The sequence below is a fragment of the Paroedura picta genome, chromosome 1 (assembly GCF_049243985.1).
Source record: "Paroedura picta isolate Pp20150507F chromosome 1, Ppicta_v3.0, whole genome shotgun sequence".
In the NCBI taxonomy this organism is placed as follows: Eukaryota; Metazoa; Chordata; class Lepidosauria; order Squamata; family Gekkonidae; genus Paroedura; species Paroedura picta.
In genome coordinates this window covers 86293267-86313905 of record NC_135369.1, presented here as the reverse complement: position 1 = coordinate 86313905, position 20639 = coordinate 86293267, and the positions used below count along the sequence as shown (strand labels likewise).

The window sequence follows — 20639 nt, the reverse complement described above, 5'->3', positions numbered from 1 at the left end:
GAAGCAAACCATAATGGATGGTGGTGCAAGATTGCCAGTTTCCTTAATTTCATAGAATCACAGAATCACAGAATCCTAGAGTTGGAAGGGGCCATACAGGCCATCTAGTCCAACCCCCTGCTCAACGCAGGATTAACCCTAAACATCCTAAAGCATCCAAGAAAAGTGTGCATCCAACCTTTGCTTGAAGACTTCCAGTGAGGGGGCGCTCACCACCTCCTTAGGCAGCCTATTCCACTGCTGAACTACTCTGACTGTGAAAAACTTTTTCCTGATATCTAGCCTATATCGTTGTACTTGAAGTTTAAACCCATTACTGCGTGTCCTTTCCTCTGCAGCCAGCAGAAACAGCATCCTGCCCTCCTCCAAGTGACAACCTTTCAAATACTTAAAGAGGGCTATCATGTCCCCTCTCAACCTCCTTTTCTCCAGGCTGAACATTCCCAAGTCCCTCAACCTATCTTCATAGGGCTTGGTCCCTTGGCCCCAGATCATCTTCGTCGCTCTCCTCTGTACCCTTTCAATTTTATCAACGTCCTTCTTGAAGTGAGGCCTCCAGAACTGCACACAGTACTCCAGGTGTGGTCTGACCAGTGCTGTATACAATGGGACTATGACATCTTGTGATTTTGATGTGATGCCTCTGTTGATACAGCCCAAAATGGCATTTGCCTTTTTTACCGCTGCATCACACTGCCTGCTCATGTTTAGTTTACAATCCACAAGTACCCCAAGGTCTCGTTCACACACAGTGTTACCTAGAAGCGTATCCCCCATCCAGTAGGCATGCTTTTCATTTTTCTGACCCAGATGCAGAACTTTACACTTATCTTTATTAAATTGCATCTTGTTCTCATTTGCCCATTTTTCCATTGTGTTCAGATCTCGTTGAACTCTGTCTCTATCTTCCGGAGTATTTGCCAGTCCTCCCAATTTGGTGTCATCTGCAAACTTGATGAGTAGTCCCTCCACCCCCTCATCTAGATCATTAATAAATATGTTAAAAAGTACCGGGCCGAGCACCGAACCCTGAGGTACCCCGCTACTCACCTCTCTCCAGTCTGATGAAACACCATTGACAACAACTCTTTGAGTGCGGTTCTCTAACCAATTCCCTATCCACCTAACGATCTGAAAATCCAGATTGCAGTCCTTCAACTTATCCATCAGAACATCATGGGGAACCTTGTCAAAAGCTTTACTAAAATCCAAGTAAATGACATCAACCAAATTTCCCTGATCCAGCAAACCTGTTACTTGGTCAAAAAAGGAAACTAGGTTGGTCTGGCAGGACCTGTTGGAGACAAATCCATGCTGACTTCCTTGGATCACCAAATTGTCCTCCAGATGTTTGCAGATCGCTCCCTTTAATATCTGCTCCATTATCTTCCCCACAACAGAGGTCAGACTCACTGGTCTGTAGTTTCCCGGGTCATCCTTCCTCCCTTTTTTGAAGATCGGAATAATGTTTGCTCTTTTCCAGTCCTCCGGGACATCTCCAGTCCTTAAAGAGGTTCCGAAGATGATGGACAAGGGCTGTGCAAGTTCTCTGGAAAGTTCTTTGAGCACTCTTGGGTGCATTTCATCCGGCCCAGGGGATTTGAACTCATCCAGTGCAGCTAAATGCCTCTCGACAACCTCTCTATCCATGTTAACCTGCCACCCAGACACTATCCTTTGGCTACAGCCATCTCTAGATGTGCCTAAACACTTATCTGAGAACTGTTAGAGGGTATGTAACATTAGTCAGCCACCTATTTCATAATGCAGCTATAAACTATGCTCACCTATCCCTCTTCCCATTTCTTGTGCAACAGGAAGATTGTTTTATTTTATCTGTAATTTTAAAAGACAGTGTGGAGTTGTAGCAGCCATTCACACACCTTGTAGAAAAAGTGAGTTTGTTACTTCCTATCACCAACACCACTCAAATCTCAAGTAAAAACCTCAGTGGTCCCCAACCTTTTTATCACCAGGGACCGGTCAACGTTTGACAATTTTACTGAGGCCCGGTGGGGGGGGGGTAGTCTTTTGCCGAGGGACATTGCCACCGCCGCCATCGCCCCTGCTACATTTGCTTTCTCACCGGCACCCCTGACTTCCCACCGCCCGCTGGGGGGCACTACCAGCAGCAGCTGCACTGTGCCACGCAGAGGGGGAGCCCCAGCCATGGCGGCCACTGGAGAACACCAAAGGTGAGCCAGCAGCAGAGTGGCAGGGCAGCCCCCGAGGCAGCAGCCAGGGAGGAGGACGAGGAGGAGCTGCGGCCCGGTACTGACTGATCTATGGACCGGTACCGGTCCCTGGACCGGTGGTTGGGGACCACTGCTCTAGCATACCAATTGGAGGCCTGTATCTAGTCCTGTATGCAAAGAACCAGTAGTGACAGAGTTTATGAAGAATTAGTTTTCTCACATTTCCAGTTTATTCAAGCAAAGATCTGCTGAATTACACAATCCATCCTCATCATGGGTGATTTATTTACTTTCTTTTCCATCATAGTATTAAGGATATTGGGTTGGGATGGCAGCAACTAACACTGGCTTGTCCCTGTGTCATGACATGTATTTGCTGTTATCATTCCTGATATCAGAATTGGGAGTCATGTGAAGGAAACAATAGTGGCTGAGAGTCAGGTTTGCCTCCATCAAAAAATAATGACTAAGGCAGAAACACCCATCCCAAAGGTACTGAAATGTGTGATAACATTTAGAAAAGGGCCTGGAAACAACCTGAAACTCCCTGCCCTCTAAGAAGAACCACTGCTGCCATTGGAGGTGGCAGCACCTGCACTAACAATGGAGAAAATGGTGGACAGGCTCCTTGATACTACAGGAAATAATAGGCAGTCTCTGAGCACCAGGTCTACCACCTATTGTTCCAGCACCTCAGAATCCCCAAAATACCTTACAGTTCCAAGGTACAGGCAAGTAATTATACTCAAAAGGTTAAATGCACTACTGCCTGTGACCTCCGAAGGCTGTGTATTCCTATACCGTTTTCAGGTAGCTGTTGTGGTTGTGGTTTAGAATTAGACTGTAAAGGATGTTCTATATTTTTGTTTTGTATAATTAAGGGGTTTATGGGCTTTTATGCTGTATTTTTATTGGTTTTATATGTCAACTGCCCTGAGACGACCAGTTGTGAGGGGTGGTAACGAAGTCTGAATATAAATAATGTCCACGGGATAAGGAGGCTAAAGAGAACTGAATTAAACCACTTATGTTCCAGTGAAACAAGCTTCCTCTGCATATTTTAGTTACTAAGTATTTAATAGATTCTAGGCAACCAAATATTATTTTCTAAGCTAAATTCCTTGTTCAGACCATGAGAATTTGGGCAGCTTGTGACAAGAAATCTTCTCTAATATGGTTATAACCTATCCTCTATGTGCGCTCTTTAAATTCTAAAAAAGGCCATTATTTTTTTACAAAGACTTGGCTCCTAAACAGGGGAGGGCAGGTCTACCTCCAAAGGTAACAAAGACTCTGGAGGTCAGGCCTATTGCCCTTTATTTCAGCACATCACAAGGATCTCAAGGAGCTGTTCTTAGCATAACTGGAGCCATTTAGAGACATAACAGTGACCTAGGCTTGCCAAAGGGTTTAGCACGAGGTTCAAGACATCAGAGCAAAACCTAACTCATGAAGGGGCGTGTGTGTGTGGAGGGGACTAGTTCTCTAAATAAGGGATGAAGCACTGCATGTTCCTTTGATCTTGCAGGTTATTTACCCATTTTTCATATTGTGAAGGTGTTAACTATTAACTGCACTAGCTTCAAGCTTGTATAATTTACTGCCCACCACCGGTGGGGGTGTTTATTTGCTGACTTGTTCTTTCTGATCACCTATCTGGCTGGTAAATAAATCTTTAAACTTGTTACCCTGCTGCCTATATCCCGGCTAGACAGAAAATATGACTTTTATGTCCATTTAGTCTGTCCTTTATATGCTGCTTTTCTGTACCTGAAGGAGCCTCAAAATGGCTTATAATCACCTTCCCCTTCCTCTCCCTATATCAGACACCCTATGAGGTAGGTGAGGCAGAGAGGGCTCTGATATTACTGCTTGGTCAGAATAGCTCTATCAGGAATGTGACTAGCCCAAGGTCACCCAGGTGGCTGCATGTGGAGGAGCGGGGTAACAAACCCAGCTCGCCCGATCAGAAGGAGCCACTCTTAACCACTACACCAAGTTACATAATTACAAATCACCGCATTGTTTCAAGAACCTTTATACATCTTTTTAATTTGATTAGCTTTACAAGCACTTTGAGAGCTCTTTCAGAAATGAACACTGCTTTTCAGAAGTTACATGACTTAATAGGAAATCTGCAAACGAATCTTGAATTTCTTTGCCTGCTAGATAAAAGTCTTGTGTTTTACAGCTGGCTAATGTCACAAAATAAAAATAGCATTATGAAGCTTTAACCAGGACCAAACACATATACAGGCCATAAGACAATTTAAAAATAGTCTGAAATAGGTTCCTGCTTGGAGATGACCAAGGCTGAAGATTTTACTGACATGAACAGTTTCTAAACTGACCTTAGAAGACCCAATTTGATGACCTTTTGTAAGTAAATTGGGAGACTTAAGCACACTTTAAATCTCCCTAATGAGCACAAATGTAAGACACTGTTAATTTTAATATAGGGACTGAAAATAAAAATGTGAAGGCTTATGTTGTGCATTTCTAACACAAAACCAAACTTCTACTAAACATAATAAAAAAGCTGTTAACAAGAAGTTAGAAATGGTGTTTCTTAGGCCTAAGGCAGTGCATTGCACTGCAGGCCAGACAGTAAAGAAGATTTGCACTCCTTGGTCAGGTTTGCAGAGGCACTTACAGTAGATATGTTTTCTTCCGATTTACTGGGACAAAGAGAAGAACCAACAGTTAAATTTTTGACAACTAATTGTTTGGGGAACCCCTCCCCCAAGACATTTACCACATGTCCCCTTAAACTGCTATCACAATTCGGAATTTCCCCCTTCCTCCTGTCAGTTGTCACTATAACAATCTTTTTCATGTTTTACATGAATAGTACGTCTTTTTTTAATAAAAATTACTCAGCTTTCCATAGAAAAGGTCTCTAATAAGAGTACAAACTATACAGAGGCTAAAATTGTCATAAAGTTGTACATACAGAAATATTTCTGTACACTCACATTGTTTTGATTTAAGTGAGGGATCAAAGGACAAGTAATGGAAAGTTTAAGTGGGAAAAAAACCATATTTGCAAGGCTGGAAGGACCCCTTTGGAGGGTTACATTTGAGCACAGACCCACCATTACAAAATAAAGATTTCATACATGCCTGGTTGAATGAACTTTATTCTCTATTGCTTCCTCAACTGAAAAAAGAGGTAATTTTTGTCCTTGTTAATATCTTTAGTATTGCTCAGAGGTCAGTATTTTTATAGGGAGAAAATGTCTCAAGAATATGGAAGTGTTTCCTTATTAAGCCTGTAGTGATGCACTGCAGTCTTAACGCATTCAATACGTGATACTATGTAACCAATTAAGGGCCCAAACTACAAATGAGAAAAAGATGCTAGCACTTTAAGAGAAAAGTGATTTTAAGTTCAATTACCCTACAGACAGTGGCAAAGAGGATGTTTTTCATTTCAAGACAGAATTCTCCCATCAAGGCAGTAGAAAGGGTCTTAGTACATCTAAAAGCTCAAACCCTTGTGTTAGAGGGGTCTAATGATACATTTGGCAGTTCACCTACACGGGCCATACTGAAAGAAGCAGGAGCTGCCTAGGAGCACAGCTTTGTTCTTCAGTCATTTCCATTCGTATCAAGTGGCTCTCACAGGTGAAGTTCCTACTGGATGCACCCACAATACCCTGTGCCAGGGGCAGTATGGATAGTGTCAAGTTCACTTAGTGCCAGCCAGTCACTTCGAAAACTCAAACAAGACAGATATTCTGGATGCAATGTATAAAACCACAAATTTTAGAAGGTAATTGACAGCTAAGATAGGCATCTGTTTCAGTTAAAAAAGTTTCATAGAAGACAAGTCAACACAATACAGCAGCATTCTTAAAAAAAATTCAAATTAGTGTAAGATACGAAAATAAAACAATCGGGTTCTTAGCTGGTAATTAAAGTGCTCCGTTTCTGACTTTAGGTGTAAAGACAAAGTGATCATCAGTTACTGGCAACTCTTTTAAATTAGGTTTTATACTGGAGGAGAACAGCATGAACGGATGATTTACAAAAATAGATAAATGCTATTTTGGAGATCTTTGTTTTGCTAAATTTTAATCAGCTGTACCTGCTTATACAAAAATTATCTAAAATTTAAACTATAACCATATTTTTAAAAGGGGGATATGAACAGCATTGAGCTGGATGACTGATCCGACAACGTATAAAGAATGAAAAAATTCTATGTAGGGCACTTCATGTGTAAGCTGTTTTTTCTCATTGCTTATCTTCACATAAGCAGTCGTAGGACTGGAGTCACAATCATGTAGTACAATGCTTCAGCGGTTAGAAATCCAATTGATGCAACACTGAACCCCAATATTTGTTTATTCAAAATGTCAATTTGGCGTTGATTTTCCTTTTCCCCATTTTTCACATTCAAAAGTTAATAGCGCCAAAGTCTGCTTGGAGGAGGATGGCAAAGAGACAGGATGTAGCACAGGCATCTGCTAGATCAAATGCTTTATAAAACGTCTTTCCCATTTGAATCAGAAGGCTTATTAAGTTCAACCCTCACACCTTTTTCACCTGTGGGGGTAAAAACAAAACAGATACACAGACATAAACAAAAAGAAGTGAAAAAGATTAAACATCACATTCTAACCTCCTCTGCAAACAGCTATATCCACAAATCAGGGCGACAAAGAGGCTAAACAGATTTTCCAGTTACATATTTTCATTGTAAACTAATTTCTATTTTGAGTTACATCATGACAAAAGGTTAAGAATTAGGATGCTGCATGACATACAAGTAGTTAAGACTGCAATACAGTAAAGCACAACAAAAGGCTGAATGGTTCCAACAGTATTGTTCATCTGCTAGGCCAGACTTTCTCAAACCAGGGTTTCTTGATGGCCCTGGAAGGGTTTCGTGAATGGGTGGGGGTTAGTTAATTTTATATATATTTTAAATTAAACATTTATCAGGTGATATGACCACCTCCCCCTCCCAAAATGGCTAATGAAGGAATGGGAAGGGATGGAGCCCCAACTGGCATGTACACAGCTATGCTTCCCAACCATATTCTGCACTATCATGGGATTTCTCAAAGCCTGAGGAATGTTTCAGGGGTTTCTCAATGGTAAAAAAGTTGAGAAAGGTTGTGCTAGGCAGTGGGTTAAAATGTACGCCTGCTTACTATTGTTATTAATTAAGTAGGAATGAAATAGGCTTAATCACTTTCTACTATATAATTTGAGAGTTTGAACTTATTCTTATCATGTATTTTTTAAAAACTGGTTTTTGTTACCAGATCAGACTCTACAGGGCTGGGCAGGAGAGAAAAAAGTAAAATTAAGACACCCCTCCCCCCCATTTTACCACTCTACCTAGACAGTATATTCAACTTTATTTATGAACCAGAGTTGTAACATTGCTGAAACTAAACAGATACCATAGTCTTAAACTGCATCTTATCAACATATAACTTCTTTTATGGACCAGTTATGGACCATAACTTCTTTTATGGACCATGAGCATAAAAGAACTGAATTACCTGTTAAGTATTTTACTTTAGCGCGTGCTCTTTCATCTGCATCAAAATACCACACTGTTATTGCGTACCTATAAAAGGAGAAAACAAAGTAGCAATAGGAAACAGTTAAGTTTTAACAGTTCTACATTTCCTTTTCTTAGTTCCATTTAACAAAACCTTATGATAAGATAACCTAAGTAGCAGTTTGTACAGTACATCCAATTACAAAAGAGAAATAATTATTTTGCATACTACTGTTTAACAAATCTAGAATGATGCCATTTTGCTTCATAAACATGTTTATTGTCTGAGCAAATGTTAGATAACGCATACTACTCATTCACAGAGGGAAGGAATTATATCAATACAATATCACTGCATTATGCAGATTTTTAAAAAAATAAGCCAAGTCCTTCAAATTTTTTCAGTTTTCTGAACAAGTGTCCATAGAATTCCAAGACCCAAACTGCTGCCCTTGTCCAGCGAAAAACAACCTCCTCTGTGAGTCTAGACAGTTTCTTAATTATATTTATTTATTTATTTCTATTTCTATAAAAGCAACAGCACAATCTTATGCCAAGTTACTCTGGTCTAAAACAATTTTATTGTACTGAGACTGAGATCCTGTGCAGATTTACTTGGGAGTCCTACTGAAATCAATGGGCTTTATTATCTGGGATGTCTGTTTGAAAATCTTCTAGTTTTTGATGAGTACAGTAGAAGAACAGATTCCTGCTGGGAAGGTCTTGTGCTTGAATGAAATGTGTCTGCTGCCTACTGTTGTTTGACTCCTGGGGGTGGTGCCACAGATCTCAGTTGTAAAGCAGAGCTCATCAGATAGATGATTTGTAAGAAGCACTTGGGATTCCAGCGGGGCTTGTGATCAGGTCTCCTAACAGGGACACTGAGATTGACTGTTTAGCAAGGGAGGTCAAAAGGGAGCAGGAGAAAGGACATACACATTCCAAATGAGCAAGGAAGTTGCTGTGCTCCTGTAACCTTCCTGTTACAGAAATCCACAGATAACCTGTGCTTGAATCAAAATGAAGCCAGGCTGTTGGCAATTGATATCAAAAAAGTAGCAGAGCAGGCTGTAAACTAATCCCAGAGGGAAATCCAAGAGAAGCTGGGGAGCCTTCCTTTCAGAACAAGTCAGTTCAAGTGACAATTGTATGAACACTCAGGAGTATGATGGAACTTGGGAATGAAGGCAGAAGTATGAAGTAGGGCCATGTGTGGCAACAAATGAAGTGGTGAAGATGGAGCAACCTCTCTTGTACCTGTGTCTTGGAGAATTGCACTGATGGATTGCAGTGTATAGCTGCCCCTATGCATTGCCATGCATTACCATGATGGTGATAACTGTGCTGGTCAAATAGCTAGCAGTATGCAATGGTTTTGGAGGCAGCCAGGCTAGAACAAATGAGTTGGCAACCCCACAGCAGAGTGGCTAGATGCATACTGGTGTGTGCTGTTGATCATATCACAGGCATAGCTTGTGATTGATATTACATCATGGCTGCTACCTTCACTGAAGGGCAACCTGCACAGAGTCAATAGACACAGATGGACAGTGATGATCCACCATGGCAACAAACGGCATGTGGGCTCTGCAACTCTGAACATGATATACTTCTACTTTCCCTACTCTTCCTATCCCTTGGGGATTCCATTGGGGAATATAGCATATCCATTTATCTGATATTTAGCCATCCCTTGGACAGAACTTTAAGAACATAAGAGCCTTGCTGCATTATTATTATCATTATCATTATTATTAGATTTATTCCTTGCCACTCCCGGAACTGGCTCATGGCAGGTTACAAAGTTTTAAAAACGCCAATTAAAAGACATAAAATCCCAACATGGTGGAAAATCCACTCCCAACCCCCACTATTAGAGGGGGGAGGGGAAGGAGGTAAGATGCAAACTCATACCTGGTAGGGGGGGGGCATATATCTATCTCACCGACCCCAGCCTCAACCATAGACCAGTGATCCTTCTAGTCCAGGATGCTGTCTCACACAGTGGCCAACCAGTTCCTCTGGATAGCCAACAACAGGGCAGAAAGGCCTCCCCCTGATGTTGCCTCCTGGAACTGAGATTCAGATGCTCTCTCTGAGCATAGAGGCTAACCTCCGTCGCAATAGCTAGTAGTTAGTGACAGACTTATCCTCCATGAATCTATCTATTCCCCTTTAAAGCTTTCTATTCTTGTGTTCATCACTCCAACTTCTGGAAGCAAATTCCACTTTTTAATCACTCATAGTTTGAAGAAGTATTTCCTGAATCTATGGCCCATCAGTTTTGTTGGATGCCCTTAAAGTTCTAGTATTTTGGGAGAATGAGAAAAAGTTATCTTTGTCAGGTCTCTGCCCTATGCATAATTTTATAAGCCTCTATCACGTCCCCCCTTAGTAATCTCTTTTCTAAACTAAAAAATTCCAGGCTCTTCAGTCTTTCCTCATATGGAAGGTTCTCCAATCCCCAGCCATCTTGGTTGTCCTTTTCTATATTTGTTATGGCTCTGAAATGTTTTTTGAATACTGTGCCTAGAACTGCACACAGTATTACAAAGGTTGATTCACCATAGATCTATGCAGGGACATTATAATATTGGCCATTTATGTTCAGTTCCTTTCCAAGTAACCCCTAATATTCACTGCTGCAGCATACTGGCTGACACTTTCACTGAGCTACTTACTACAAATCCTCTGACAGTAATCCTAGATTTTCATTATCCTGAATAATTTTATGTCATCTGAAGATCTGGCCACTGCACTACTCAGACCTAGTTTCAGATCATTTATGAACAAATTACGTAGTACCAGGCCAAATAATGATCACTGCAGGACCTCACTGCTTGTTTCCCTCCATTGTGCGAACTGTTCATTTATTCCTGTTTCTTGTCATTTAACCAGTTTTTTAATCCATACGCGAACCTGTCTTCTTATCATATGACTTTTAAATTTACTCAGGAACCGTCGGTGAAGTATATAAGGTCAACTGAGTCACTATTGTCTACAAGCTTGTTCAGTTTTTTATGGAATTCTACAAGGTTGGTAACACAGATATATTTCCCTTTGTTTGGTGTAGAGCCAGTTTGGTGTAGTGGTTAGGAGTGCGGACATCTAATCTGGCATGCCAGGTTCAATTCTGCACAACCAGCTGGGTGACTTTGGGCTCGTTACAGCACTGATAAAACTGTTCTGACCAGGCAGTGATATCAGCGCTCTCTCAGCCTCTGTTGTGGGGAGAGGAATGGGAAGGCGACTGTAAGCTGCTTTGAGTCTCCTTCGGGTAGGGAAAAGCGGCATATAAGAACCAACTCTTCTTCTTCTTCTTTGCAGAAGCCACGCTTTACCCCCAGGAGGCCAATTCCCTCCTACACTTACTAACTGAAATCTTCTGACTTATTCATCTTACCTTGTAGCAAATGCAGGTTGGACTTCATGAGGGTTGCGGCGGTCAGACCAGAAAAATAGCAGTCTATCAAATTTAGGTTCAATGTCAGCAAACTGGGCTTTGCCTTCTGGAAAAATTCGAAGAATACCGCCACTTACCTTAAAAAGAATTAAAACACCTTAATGGTTAAATATGTACTTATGATGCTTAAGTAAATTATATTAGCCATGTAGAAGTATATGTTTTTCTCTGTATGTTTCTATAAAAATAAACTGGTGCAGTGGTTGGTGTTGGCTTAGGATCTTGGAGACTCAGGTTCAACCCCCCACCCCAGGAAGCTTGCTGGGTGACTTTGTCAACCTAACCCATCCCATATGGTTGTAATAATAAAATGAAAATGCGGAGTATAATATAAGCCATTTAGGGGGTTTTATTGGGGGGGGGGTTATATGCTGTTACCCGCCACAAGCCTTAGGGGAGTGGCAGGCTATAAATCCAAACAACAACAACAACAATAATAAATCTTTGTACTATCAGAGAAAATCAAAAAGTACTGTGTGTGTGTGTTCTGGTCATGCAAACAAGCATTCACTCAGTCTCTGTACTAGTTTACTTATCAATTCAAATACACACTGAGAGAAGCAGGGGACCAGCAAGGCCATGTAGAGTGGCATCTCATCCCATCCTCCACCGTGCCTTCCTGATAGCCCCTATGGCTCCCTTCCCACCCAGCAGCCAACCTCACTTTGTCTGCCTCCCATCTTTAGCTTCTTTCAACCGTTCCCCTGGCAGCTTCTACATGGCAAAACTATGGCCCCATTTGCAGTACTGGTGGCCAGGCTTGATAGAACAGTGGGGAACCCAGAAAGGACTTGTGAGGGTCACCTCACTTTCTCCTGCATGCCCCCTTCCCATTATTTCCTTTTCCCCTCCTCTTGGCAGCCCCCATATCCTCACCTTTTCTTGATTAGAATAATAGAATCATAGAGTTGGAAGGGGCCATACAGGCCATCTAGTCCAACTAGTCCTGCTCAACGCAGGATCAGCCCTAAGCATCCTAAAGCATCCAAGAAAAGTGTGTATCCAACCTTTGCTTGAAGGCTGCCAGTGATTCCTTTTGTCCTTTCCACTCAGATATCTTTTATCTGCCCTCCCCCTTCAGCTACATTTATTACTTTTTATACCCCATCTTTCTCCTCTGTGGGAACATGAAGTAGTTAATATTATTCTCCTGTCCTCCATTTTATCCTCAGAGCACCACTGTGAAGTAGGTTAGGCTAAGAATTAACAACTGGCCCAAGGCCACCCAGTGAGCTTCTATGGCAGACAGAATGGTAGTTAAATTCTAATTGCTTCACCACACTAACTTTTATGGGGTGAAAGCTGATGAACTGTTATAACTCCAAAAAGCAGCCAGTCCTGAGTAAATAATGTAAATGGCATGGTTGTTATCAGGTCTGACCTCAAAGAATCCTCTCTCAAAGCCCAAGAAAGCCTTTGGATGAGACCTTTCCTCACCCCCCCACCCTTTTGCTAACAGAAACCAATGCTAGAAAGCTGGCAATACTAGCACGCTTGCCTAGCAACCTCCACGACAGCCACTGCAGAAGGCATGTGTTTCCTAAAGCTGGTGCCTCAATGTATTTCTTAGATTTCAGAAAGCAGATCCAAACTGTATTCATTTTCCATATAAAATTATATTTATCATTATCATGAATATTTTTATTACAGCAACCATGAGTAGCAATTTTTCAGAACTGTATTATTAACCAACCTACTTACTATTGTACTAAACTGGCTCTTACAACCACTTTGTGTGATTCCACAGGTACACTGATATAAAAGCACTTGGCTGCTAGAGAATGCATCATGGGGAGTTAAGTGGCTGCAGCCCTGCTCAGCCTGTGTTCATCAGGTGCTCTGAAGAGGGAGACATGTGGAAACCAGAGCTATTCCGCACAGTGTTAATGTTGCTGAAGTCTTACCATTGTGTAACACCATTGTGTTTTTAACATTAAGCATGACGTCGTACACAATCTGCAACACTCCCGCAAAAATCGCTTTGTAGTGCTTTTCGGATTTCCCCTAAAAAAACTGCTAGTGGATTCCCCCTAAAAAAACTGCTAGACTCTTGAGAACAACCTGCAACACATCCGAAAAAGACATGTGCGTTCTTAATATAGCGGTAGCAAGCACGTCCTTCCCTAATCTCTTGCACCCAAGCGATCACCATTCCCCCCCCTTAAACCGTCAAAAGCAACGAAAAAGCGATGCTTCTTCGGCTGAAATCCCTCCACAAGCAATTGTCTGTAAAGTTTCCGAGCACAATACAGCCCCGTTTGACACTGCCCGTAATTTCGGCCAGAAATTGAACCCGCCGGGGCGGGGGGGAGTTAACTTTAAGAGCGTGAAAACAATTAAGCTCCAGCTCCTACGCCAGCGAAAAAGGTCTTTCTGATACATCAAATGAACGAATATGCGTTGCTACAGGTGTTTTCGGGTTTTTAAAGGGAAGCACGAACACAACAGTTAATTGGCTGTCCTGTTTGATTGACGGCCAGGGGCGGGAGGAAGCGCAGTAAAATATCGCCTCCTTTGTTGCGATTTCGGCGAGACTGGAAACTTGTGCGTTATGAGAACAGCGCTAGTGGGAGAGCCTTTTTTCCAAGAAAAACGGCTGTGTGCGTTCCCGAGACCTGCCGCTATTAATTGCAGCGCTTTTCAATAGTGCTCAGATTTAGCTACATTGCTGGTTGCGCGGAATGGCCCCCAGTGTTCCCTTTATACAAAATGCATAATCATTTCAGGTTAAAAGTGAAAGTAAACCAGCTATTCAAGGGAATTTAAAAATCATTTTTTTAACTATTCAAGCATGCACAGATCTCTGAAACAGACTTACCTTGGCATCCCAGTCTTTATTAAGGTAATATATACATGTGACACATCTTCCATCTCCATTTGGATTATCAACATGACGCACATATCCTGTTCCATTGCCTGGATAACAAGCTACCATTGCCTGTAATTTAAAACAAAGAGAGCAGCCTATGAATAGAGAGGCAACTTTTCCTTCTTTCTCTACAAATGGGTTCCCACACTGCTTTTTTCTGCCTGGAGATAAGGGCCTTCCTTTATACCTTTCAGTGATTATTTCCAAGAAGGAAAAAAAATGTAAACTTATGTAAAAAGACTGAACTGAATGAAAATAGCCTGAATTTAAAAAATAAAATGTGCACATTTCTTGAGAATTGTTTTTGTCAGTCTGGGGGATTTAGTTCTAGAAGGATCTAAAACAATCAGCTACACAATTGAGGACCTGAATGGACCTGCACAGAGGACACATCAGAAGCAATGGTATATTCTACTGTATTCAAAAGATGCATATCAGAAGGAAATCCAGGATTCCCTAATGTTGTCCTTTTTTGTGGATTCTATATATAAGTAAGGAAAATAATTATTATTTTGTACCACACAAAATACTAAAAGTTTCTAAAGCATTTGAATTTTCTGCTGTTGTTCAGTTTGAAAATAATATATGTGCTATTAGCCATGTGTGGCCCCCCATCTACAGATAGCTAAATATGATGATCAGAGCCACATGGAGGCTATACAGATTTTTCTGCTAACTTAGGGGACCCCTTCAGGTTGCAGAAAAATCCAAAATTTGGCTGCTGCAGCAGAGCACCCTGGGAGCTGCAGTGGGCCCAGCCATGGTGGTGGTGGATGCCAGTAGCTGTTCTGGACACATATTGGTTGCTGCTCTGAACCTGACTGTCTCAGCAGAGCACCTGTCCCATACTCAGAGCCGTTCTCAGGAACAATTGCTGTCACCATTCTGGCCCCAAGTAAATGGTGCCTGAGCTCTGCACCAGGTGACGGACACTCTGCCTCCTTAGAGGCAGGTGGGAGTCGGTGCTCTTTTTCTTCCCAGTGCACTCCTGGTTTTAGCCAAGATTAATAAAGGGAACTTCTACATCCAGAGGAAATAAGCCTCAGAATATTACTACTACAAGGCAACGTTCAGGGAGTCCTGTTCCTCTGTGTCTTCTTTACTGGCATTCCAGGCCAACTGGTTGGTCATTGTGTGAAAAAAAAGGATGCTATAGTACAGTGGTTCCCAACCCCCGGTCCGGAGACCAGTCCCGGTCTGTAGAACACTTGGTACCGGGTCGCTGCTGCTCCTCCTCCTCCTCAGCCACTGCCTCGGGGGCTGCCCTGCCACTCTGCCGCCAGCTCACCTTTGGTGCTCTCCAGCGGCTGCCATGGCTGGGGATCCCCCTCGGCTTTGCACTGCACAGCTGCTGCTGGCAGCACCCCCCAGCGGGCAGCGGGAAGTCAGGGGCGCCGGCGGGAAAGCTAGTGGAACAGGGGCCCAGGTGGTGGCGTCCCTCGGCAAAAGACTACCCCCCCTCCCCAGGCCTCAGTAAAATTGTCAAGCATTGACGGGTCCCCGGTGATAAAAAGGTTGGGGACCACTGCTATAGTAGATGAACTACTAGTCTGATCAAACAGATCTTATGCTTGTATGCCACTCCAGCTGTGAATGTTCAATGTGAACATTTAGTTTTCACTTTAGAAACAAACAGGAACACAAACCATTCAAGCAACACAAAACATTCATATTTTAATTAATATATATTTGACAGTTTCCATTGTGGAACATCCAAAAGTGTTACCAAAGGGTATCAAAACAGTTATGTAAATTCACAAATAAGTGAGGCTGAGCACAGATACAGATATTAAAAGGATACTTTAACAATTTATTTTAGCCAGTGTCCTGAACGTGATTATAGGAGATGGAACAAACAGAATTCCAAAGGAAATCTGTGTTTAACAATCAGCCCTAGGCTTTTGAAATAGAATGGAATGGAATTGAAAAATAAGATAAAGCAAACGATTTGGAAAAGATAGATCAGATGAAAGAGCTCCAAATACCATGTGAAACATGACTGATTCCTGGAACAATTTCCATCTTTCTAGTAAAAAGTATGTGCATTCTCTATAAAAAAAATCTAGTCTAGATCATACAATTATGTATACCATGTATAAGCCGAGGCACCTAATTTTACCACAAAATCTTGGCAAACTTATAGATTCGCATATAAGCTGAGGGTGGGAAATGCTCCATCAACACAGGCTCTCCTATCCAGCCCCCCCCCCCCAACAAATACGGAAACGTCAAGAGGATGAATAGCTGCTGGTTTTTGTACCCTGCCTTTCACTGACCAAAGGAGTCTCAAAGTGGCTTACAATTGCCTTCCATTCGTCTCTTGATGCCAGACACCTTGAGAGAGCTCTGATAGAACTACTCTGTGAGAACAGCTCTGGCAGGAGAACCAAACAGTGCCCCCCAGGCCAGCAAACCAGAGCAGAACAACAGTACCTGAAGTTGGCAACCTACTACAACAACAGCTACCAAACTGGGGGCTACAGTGCCCCCCAGAACAAAACACTGAAATAAAGAACTGTAAAACTGAAAACTGAAAGAACTGTAAAAATATACTTTTAAAAGAAACACAACCCCAAGAAGAAAAGACAAGCAGTACTGCCCCTCAGATAAAAGAAGAAACACTAAGAGAAAGAAAAAGTAAATCCCAAAGCAACCCCAAAACCCACCCTACCTCACCTACAGAAACTAAACCAAAAGAACAGTTTGGAAGGAAGTGATTAAGAAGAGGAAGAAGTGAAGGCAAAAGGAAAAAAAAAGATCAAAATTCTTCAGTCAAACCATTAATGTCCTACAAGCTGCCAGAGCAAGTTCAGCTTACAGTGCACATTTGCAAAAGTAAATGCAGTGACAGACTGGCTGGGGCAGGGCTTTATTTCAATTACCATATATACCAGCGTATAAGCTGAGGAGGGCTTTTTCAATGTGAATAAAGGTGCTGAAAAACTAGGCTTATACGTGAGTATATAGGGTACATTTGCCTGACCTATACTGTAAGAATCACAGTACAAGCAAAATGAGTACAGCACAATCAACAATGAGGAAGGACACTGATCAGTTTTAAAAATATAATTTCAATGTTAAAATATAGGGCAGTAATGGAAATGGATAATTTAACACAGCGACACAGAAGATTGTTATTTGCAAAACTGGTTATTCTACAAAACTGGTTATCACAGTAAGTATGACTTGGCAAAAATAAGTAACTTGAAATGAAAATATCAGACTTTGTGTTCAACAAAGATAGTGTTGCAGGAAAAGAACAGCAGAGGGGTCATCACAATGACTTTCCTTGCATATTGAAACATCTATATTCTAATGGAAGGAGAGCATAAATAAAATCTTACAAGAACATTACAAGATATGTCATGAAGCCTCATGGTATTCCTCTTTAGCTTTTTATTTGGTAATTGACAATCCTTTATAATATTTGAAGTTAAAATTTAGCAGTTTGCAGACTATGACTGCTTTTCCTCTCTCCACAATTGAACAGAAAGTCAGGAAAGCTCTCGCTCTCCTGGTTTTCCACAAACCTTGGGAAAACTGAACTATTCAAGAGGGCCTTTCTGAGCAGGCAACAGGGTCACACTGGACAAAATAGTCCACAAACGTACCTGGATAAATTATTGGGACTGTAATCTATATTGCTGTGTGTAGTTTATTGTACGGAGGCCCCTATTACGTAAGCTTTGTACTGTTTAATGTGTCATGTTAATATTTATGCTGTGTTTCAGTTCTTTTTTATGCATTTCCTAATGCATTGTTAGTGCATGTCCATTTTATTGAGTGTACACTCAACTATATGTTATCCACCTTGAGTCTCTGTGAGAGAGGTAGACTATAAATAACAAATAAGAAAGCCTGATCATCTATTGGTCGTCCCCGGCCCTAGGGAAGCACGCCTGGCCTCAACCAGGGCCAGGGCCTTCTCGGTCCTGGCCCCTGCCTGGTGGAATGAGCTCCCGGGAGAGCTGCGGGCCCTGCGGGACCTTCCATCATTCCGCAGGGCCTGCAAGACGGAGCTCTTCCGCCAGGTTTACGGTTGAGACCAGGCTTAACATCTACGCCCCCCCGGGACCTGAGGATTGGGATTAGACATGAGTACCATCAGTATCCCCTCTCCACTTGCTAGGGGGGGAATGGGTAGTTGATTAGCCGCTCTTGCCAGGTAGTCATTAACTATTGACATGTTAATTGGTTTTAATGTATTTTATGGGGTTTTATACTGTTGTAACCCGCCACGAGCCGCAAGGGAGTGGTGGGAAATAAATTCAATAATAATAATAATAATAATAAACCTTTGTGCAGACCGTGTCTAGAGACAAAAAGGGCAGCTTCCTATAAAGTTTCAGAACTAGGAAACTTTGATCAGTCAACTCTATTCTTTCCCATTTCCACTAGTCTTTCTGGACAAACCTCCAGCTACTTCCTTACTTCAAATTCACGTTATTCTTGCTATGTAAGTGCCATCAGGTCACTTCTGACCTATGGAACACTAAGAATTAATGATCCCCAAAGCATTGTCTTGCTACAAAATCTATTTTCCAAAATTATTTATTTATTGCATGTCATGTGTAGTGTAGCCAGGAGATCCTAGGATTGTCTTGGCAGCCAGGCAAGCATGGTTTACCATAATCTGCCTCCATGTTATGATCCTTAGTATTTCTCAGAAGCATGATCCCCAGTGTTTCTTGGAGATCCCTCTCTGCATATGATACAATACCAAAAATAAATACATTGAAATTTAATAAGCACACTATTTGTTTTCTGCTCAGAACATAGCCAGGGGAACTGAAAAGTATGCAGAAAGTGGTGAGAAAAGTAATTTCCTTGATCCAGCAGTGGAACGTGTACTCTGTGGCACTGTTCACATAGTCCAACTGGCCTATAACTCCATAGCAATATTGGAAGGCATCTTGAGATGCTGATATTCCTTATGATCCCTGTAGTCAATATGGTGTGTCTCATAAGTATCAAGATGAGCCCTGTTGAACCTTCCAAATATTCACTTTGGGATAAAAATTTACTTCATTTATATCCACTTTTTCACCCAACGGAAATTCAATTAGCTTACATTGTTCTCCACTTCTCAATTTTATCCCTACAGCAAACCTGTGAGGTAGAAGAGGCTGAGTGTATGACTGGACCAAGGGCACCGAGGTACCCTCTATGGCAGAGAAGGAACTTGAACCTGTTTGTCCTAGATCCTAGTCTGACAGATGAACCACCATTCCACAAAAGCATCTTGCTACATTTAAAATGCACTATAAAAATCCTGAAATGCTTATATGTCCACCTCTATCCATTATCAAGGTACAAAAGACTGTTAAGATGGAAACAGCTTAAAAGTATACGAACAAGCATTCACCACTCTAAAAAGGAAGTTGCTGGAAAAAGCAGCAGCTATAAGATTGCTTTATGAAAAAGAGCCAAGGAGGAAGCACAGGATACATTATGCACTAATCAAGAGGAAACTAGTATAGTAACTAATGAAAATAACACACAACAGAATAACTGTCAACTTGCAAAGATGCACTGACATTTACAAACAAACAAAAAACCACTGCAATAATTTGAAGTGTATTACTACCCAATTTTTCTTCCATGATATTCCATGATATTGATTTTAATGTTAAACCACCATTTAGGGTATTAGGCCTGAGAGCTTAGTTTTATGTTCATGTATAAATTGCAGACATGTTTTTTTTCACTGTTCAGCTTTGAAAGGTTATTTATGAATAAGTGGCTTTATGCCCAGAATAAATTCAAGGACAAATGGAAAAGAGTTTGCAACAATTATTCTCTAGGATACTGAGAGCTGTGTTACTTCACACCTTAAGAAAGCATGAATCAGCACATATTAGCCTATGTAAGCGCTTCTATATAAACTGGCTACACCCTAACTATGAACCTCTCCGATATGTATTTAATGAATTATGCTTTCCTCTAATGTCAAATTAGGTAGAATAGGAATGAGATATATTCTTTTATAGAACTGATTTCTGTGGGGCAGGCCAATGTACTCTGTTTTGTTTAATTTAATTTGTTTTTATAGCCTGCCTTTTTCACTGGCACTTAGGGCAGATTACACATTCTGAATCAGTACAATCAACAAAAAAGGGCATTCAATGAACAATACACTAGGATTGTACATTTCTAGACATAACTAGAAATCTAAAAGACAGAACTGAAAAATACCATAACTATTAACATGACACATTATGTAGTACAAAAATTACATAATAGGATCTGGCTTACAGTAAGCTAAACATAGCAGTACAGATCACAGTCCTAATAGTTTATCCAAGTTCCTAGAATCATAGAATAGAATCATAGAGTTAGAAGTGGCCATACAGGCCATCTATTCCAATGCCTGCTTGATGCTGTATCAGCCTGAAGCATCCAGGATAAGCATCTGTCCAGCCAGCCAGCCGCTGCATGAAGACTGTCAGTGAGGACAGCTCACCACTTCCCTAGGCAATTGATTCCACTGCTGAACTACTCTGTGAAATTTCCCCCTGATATCTACCCGATATCGTTTCCACGTAGTTTAAACCCATTACTGCAAGTCCTATCCTCTGCTGCCAACAGAAA

The 20639-nt window shown here is 41.5% G+C and overlaps 1 protein-coding gene across 1 annotated transcript in view; it reads right to left on the bottom strand.

Annotated features, from left to right (window-relative positions):
- Positions 1-4217: 4217 nt before the first annotated feature.
- Positions 4218-20639, bottom strand: part of EGLN1 (egl-9 family hypoxia inducible factor 1) — a 39368-nt gene continuing 22946 nt past the window's right edge. The window contains exons 2-5 of the mRNA XM_077346376.1: positions 13998-14117; positions 11120-11256; positions 7715-7782; positions 4218-6746 (exon numbers count right to left, since the gene is read on the bottom strand). Coding sequence (XP_077202491.1) covers positions 6682-6746; positions 7715-7782; positions 11120-11256; positions 13998-14117 — 390 coding nt within the window. The 3' untranslated portion in view covers positions 4218-6681. The remainder of the gene's footprint in view (positions 6747-7714; positions 7783-11119; positions 11257-13997; positions 14118-20639) is intronic.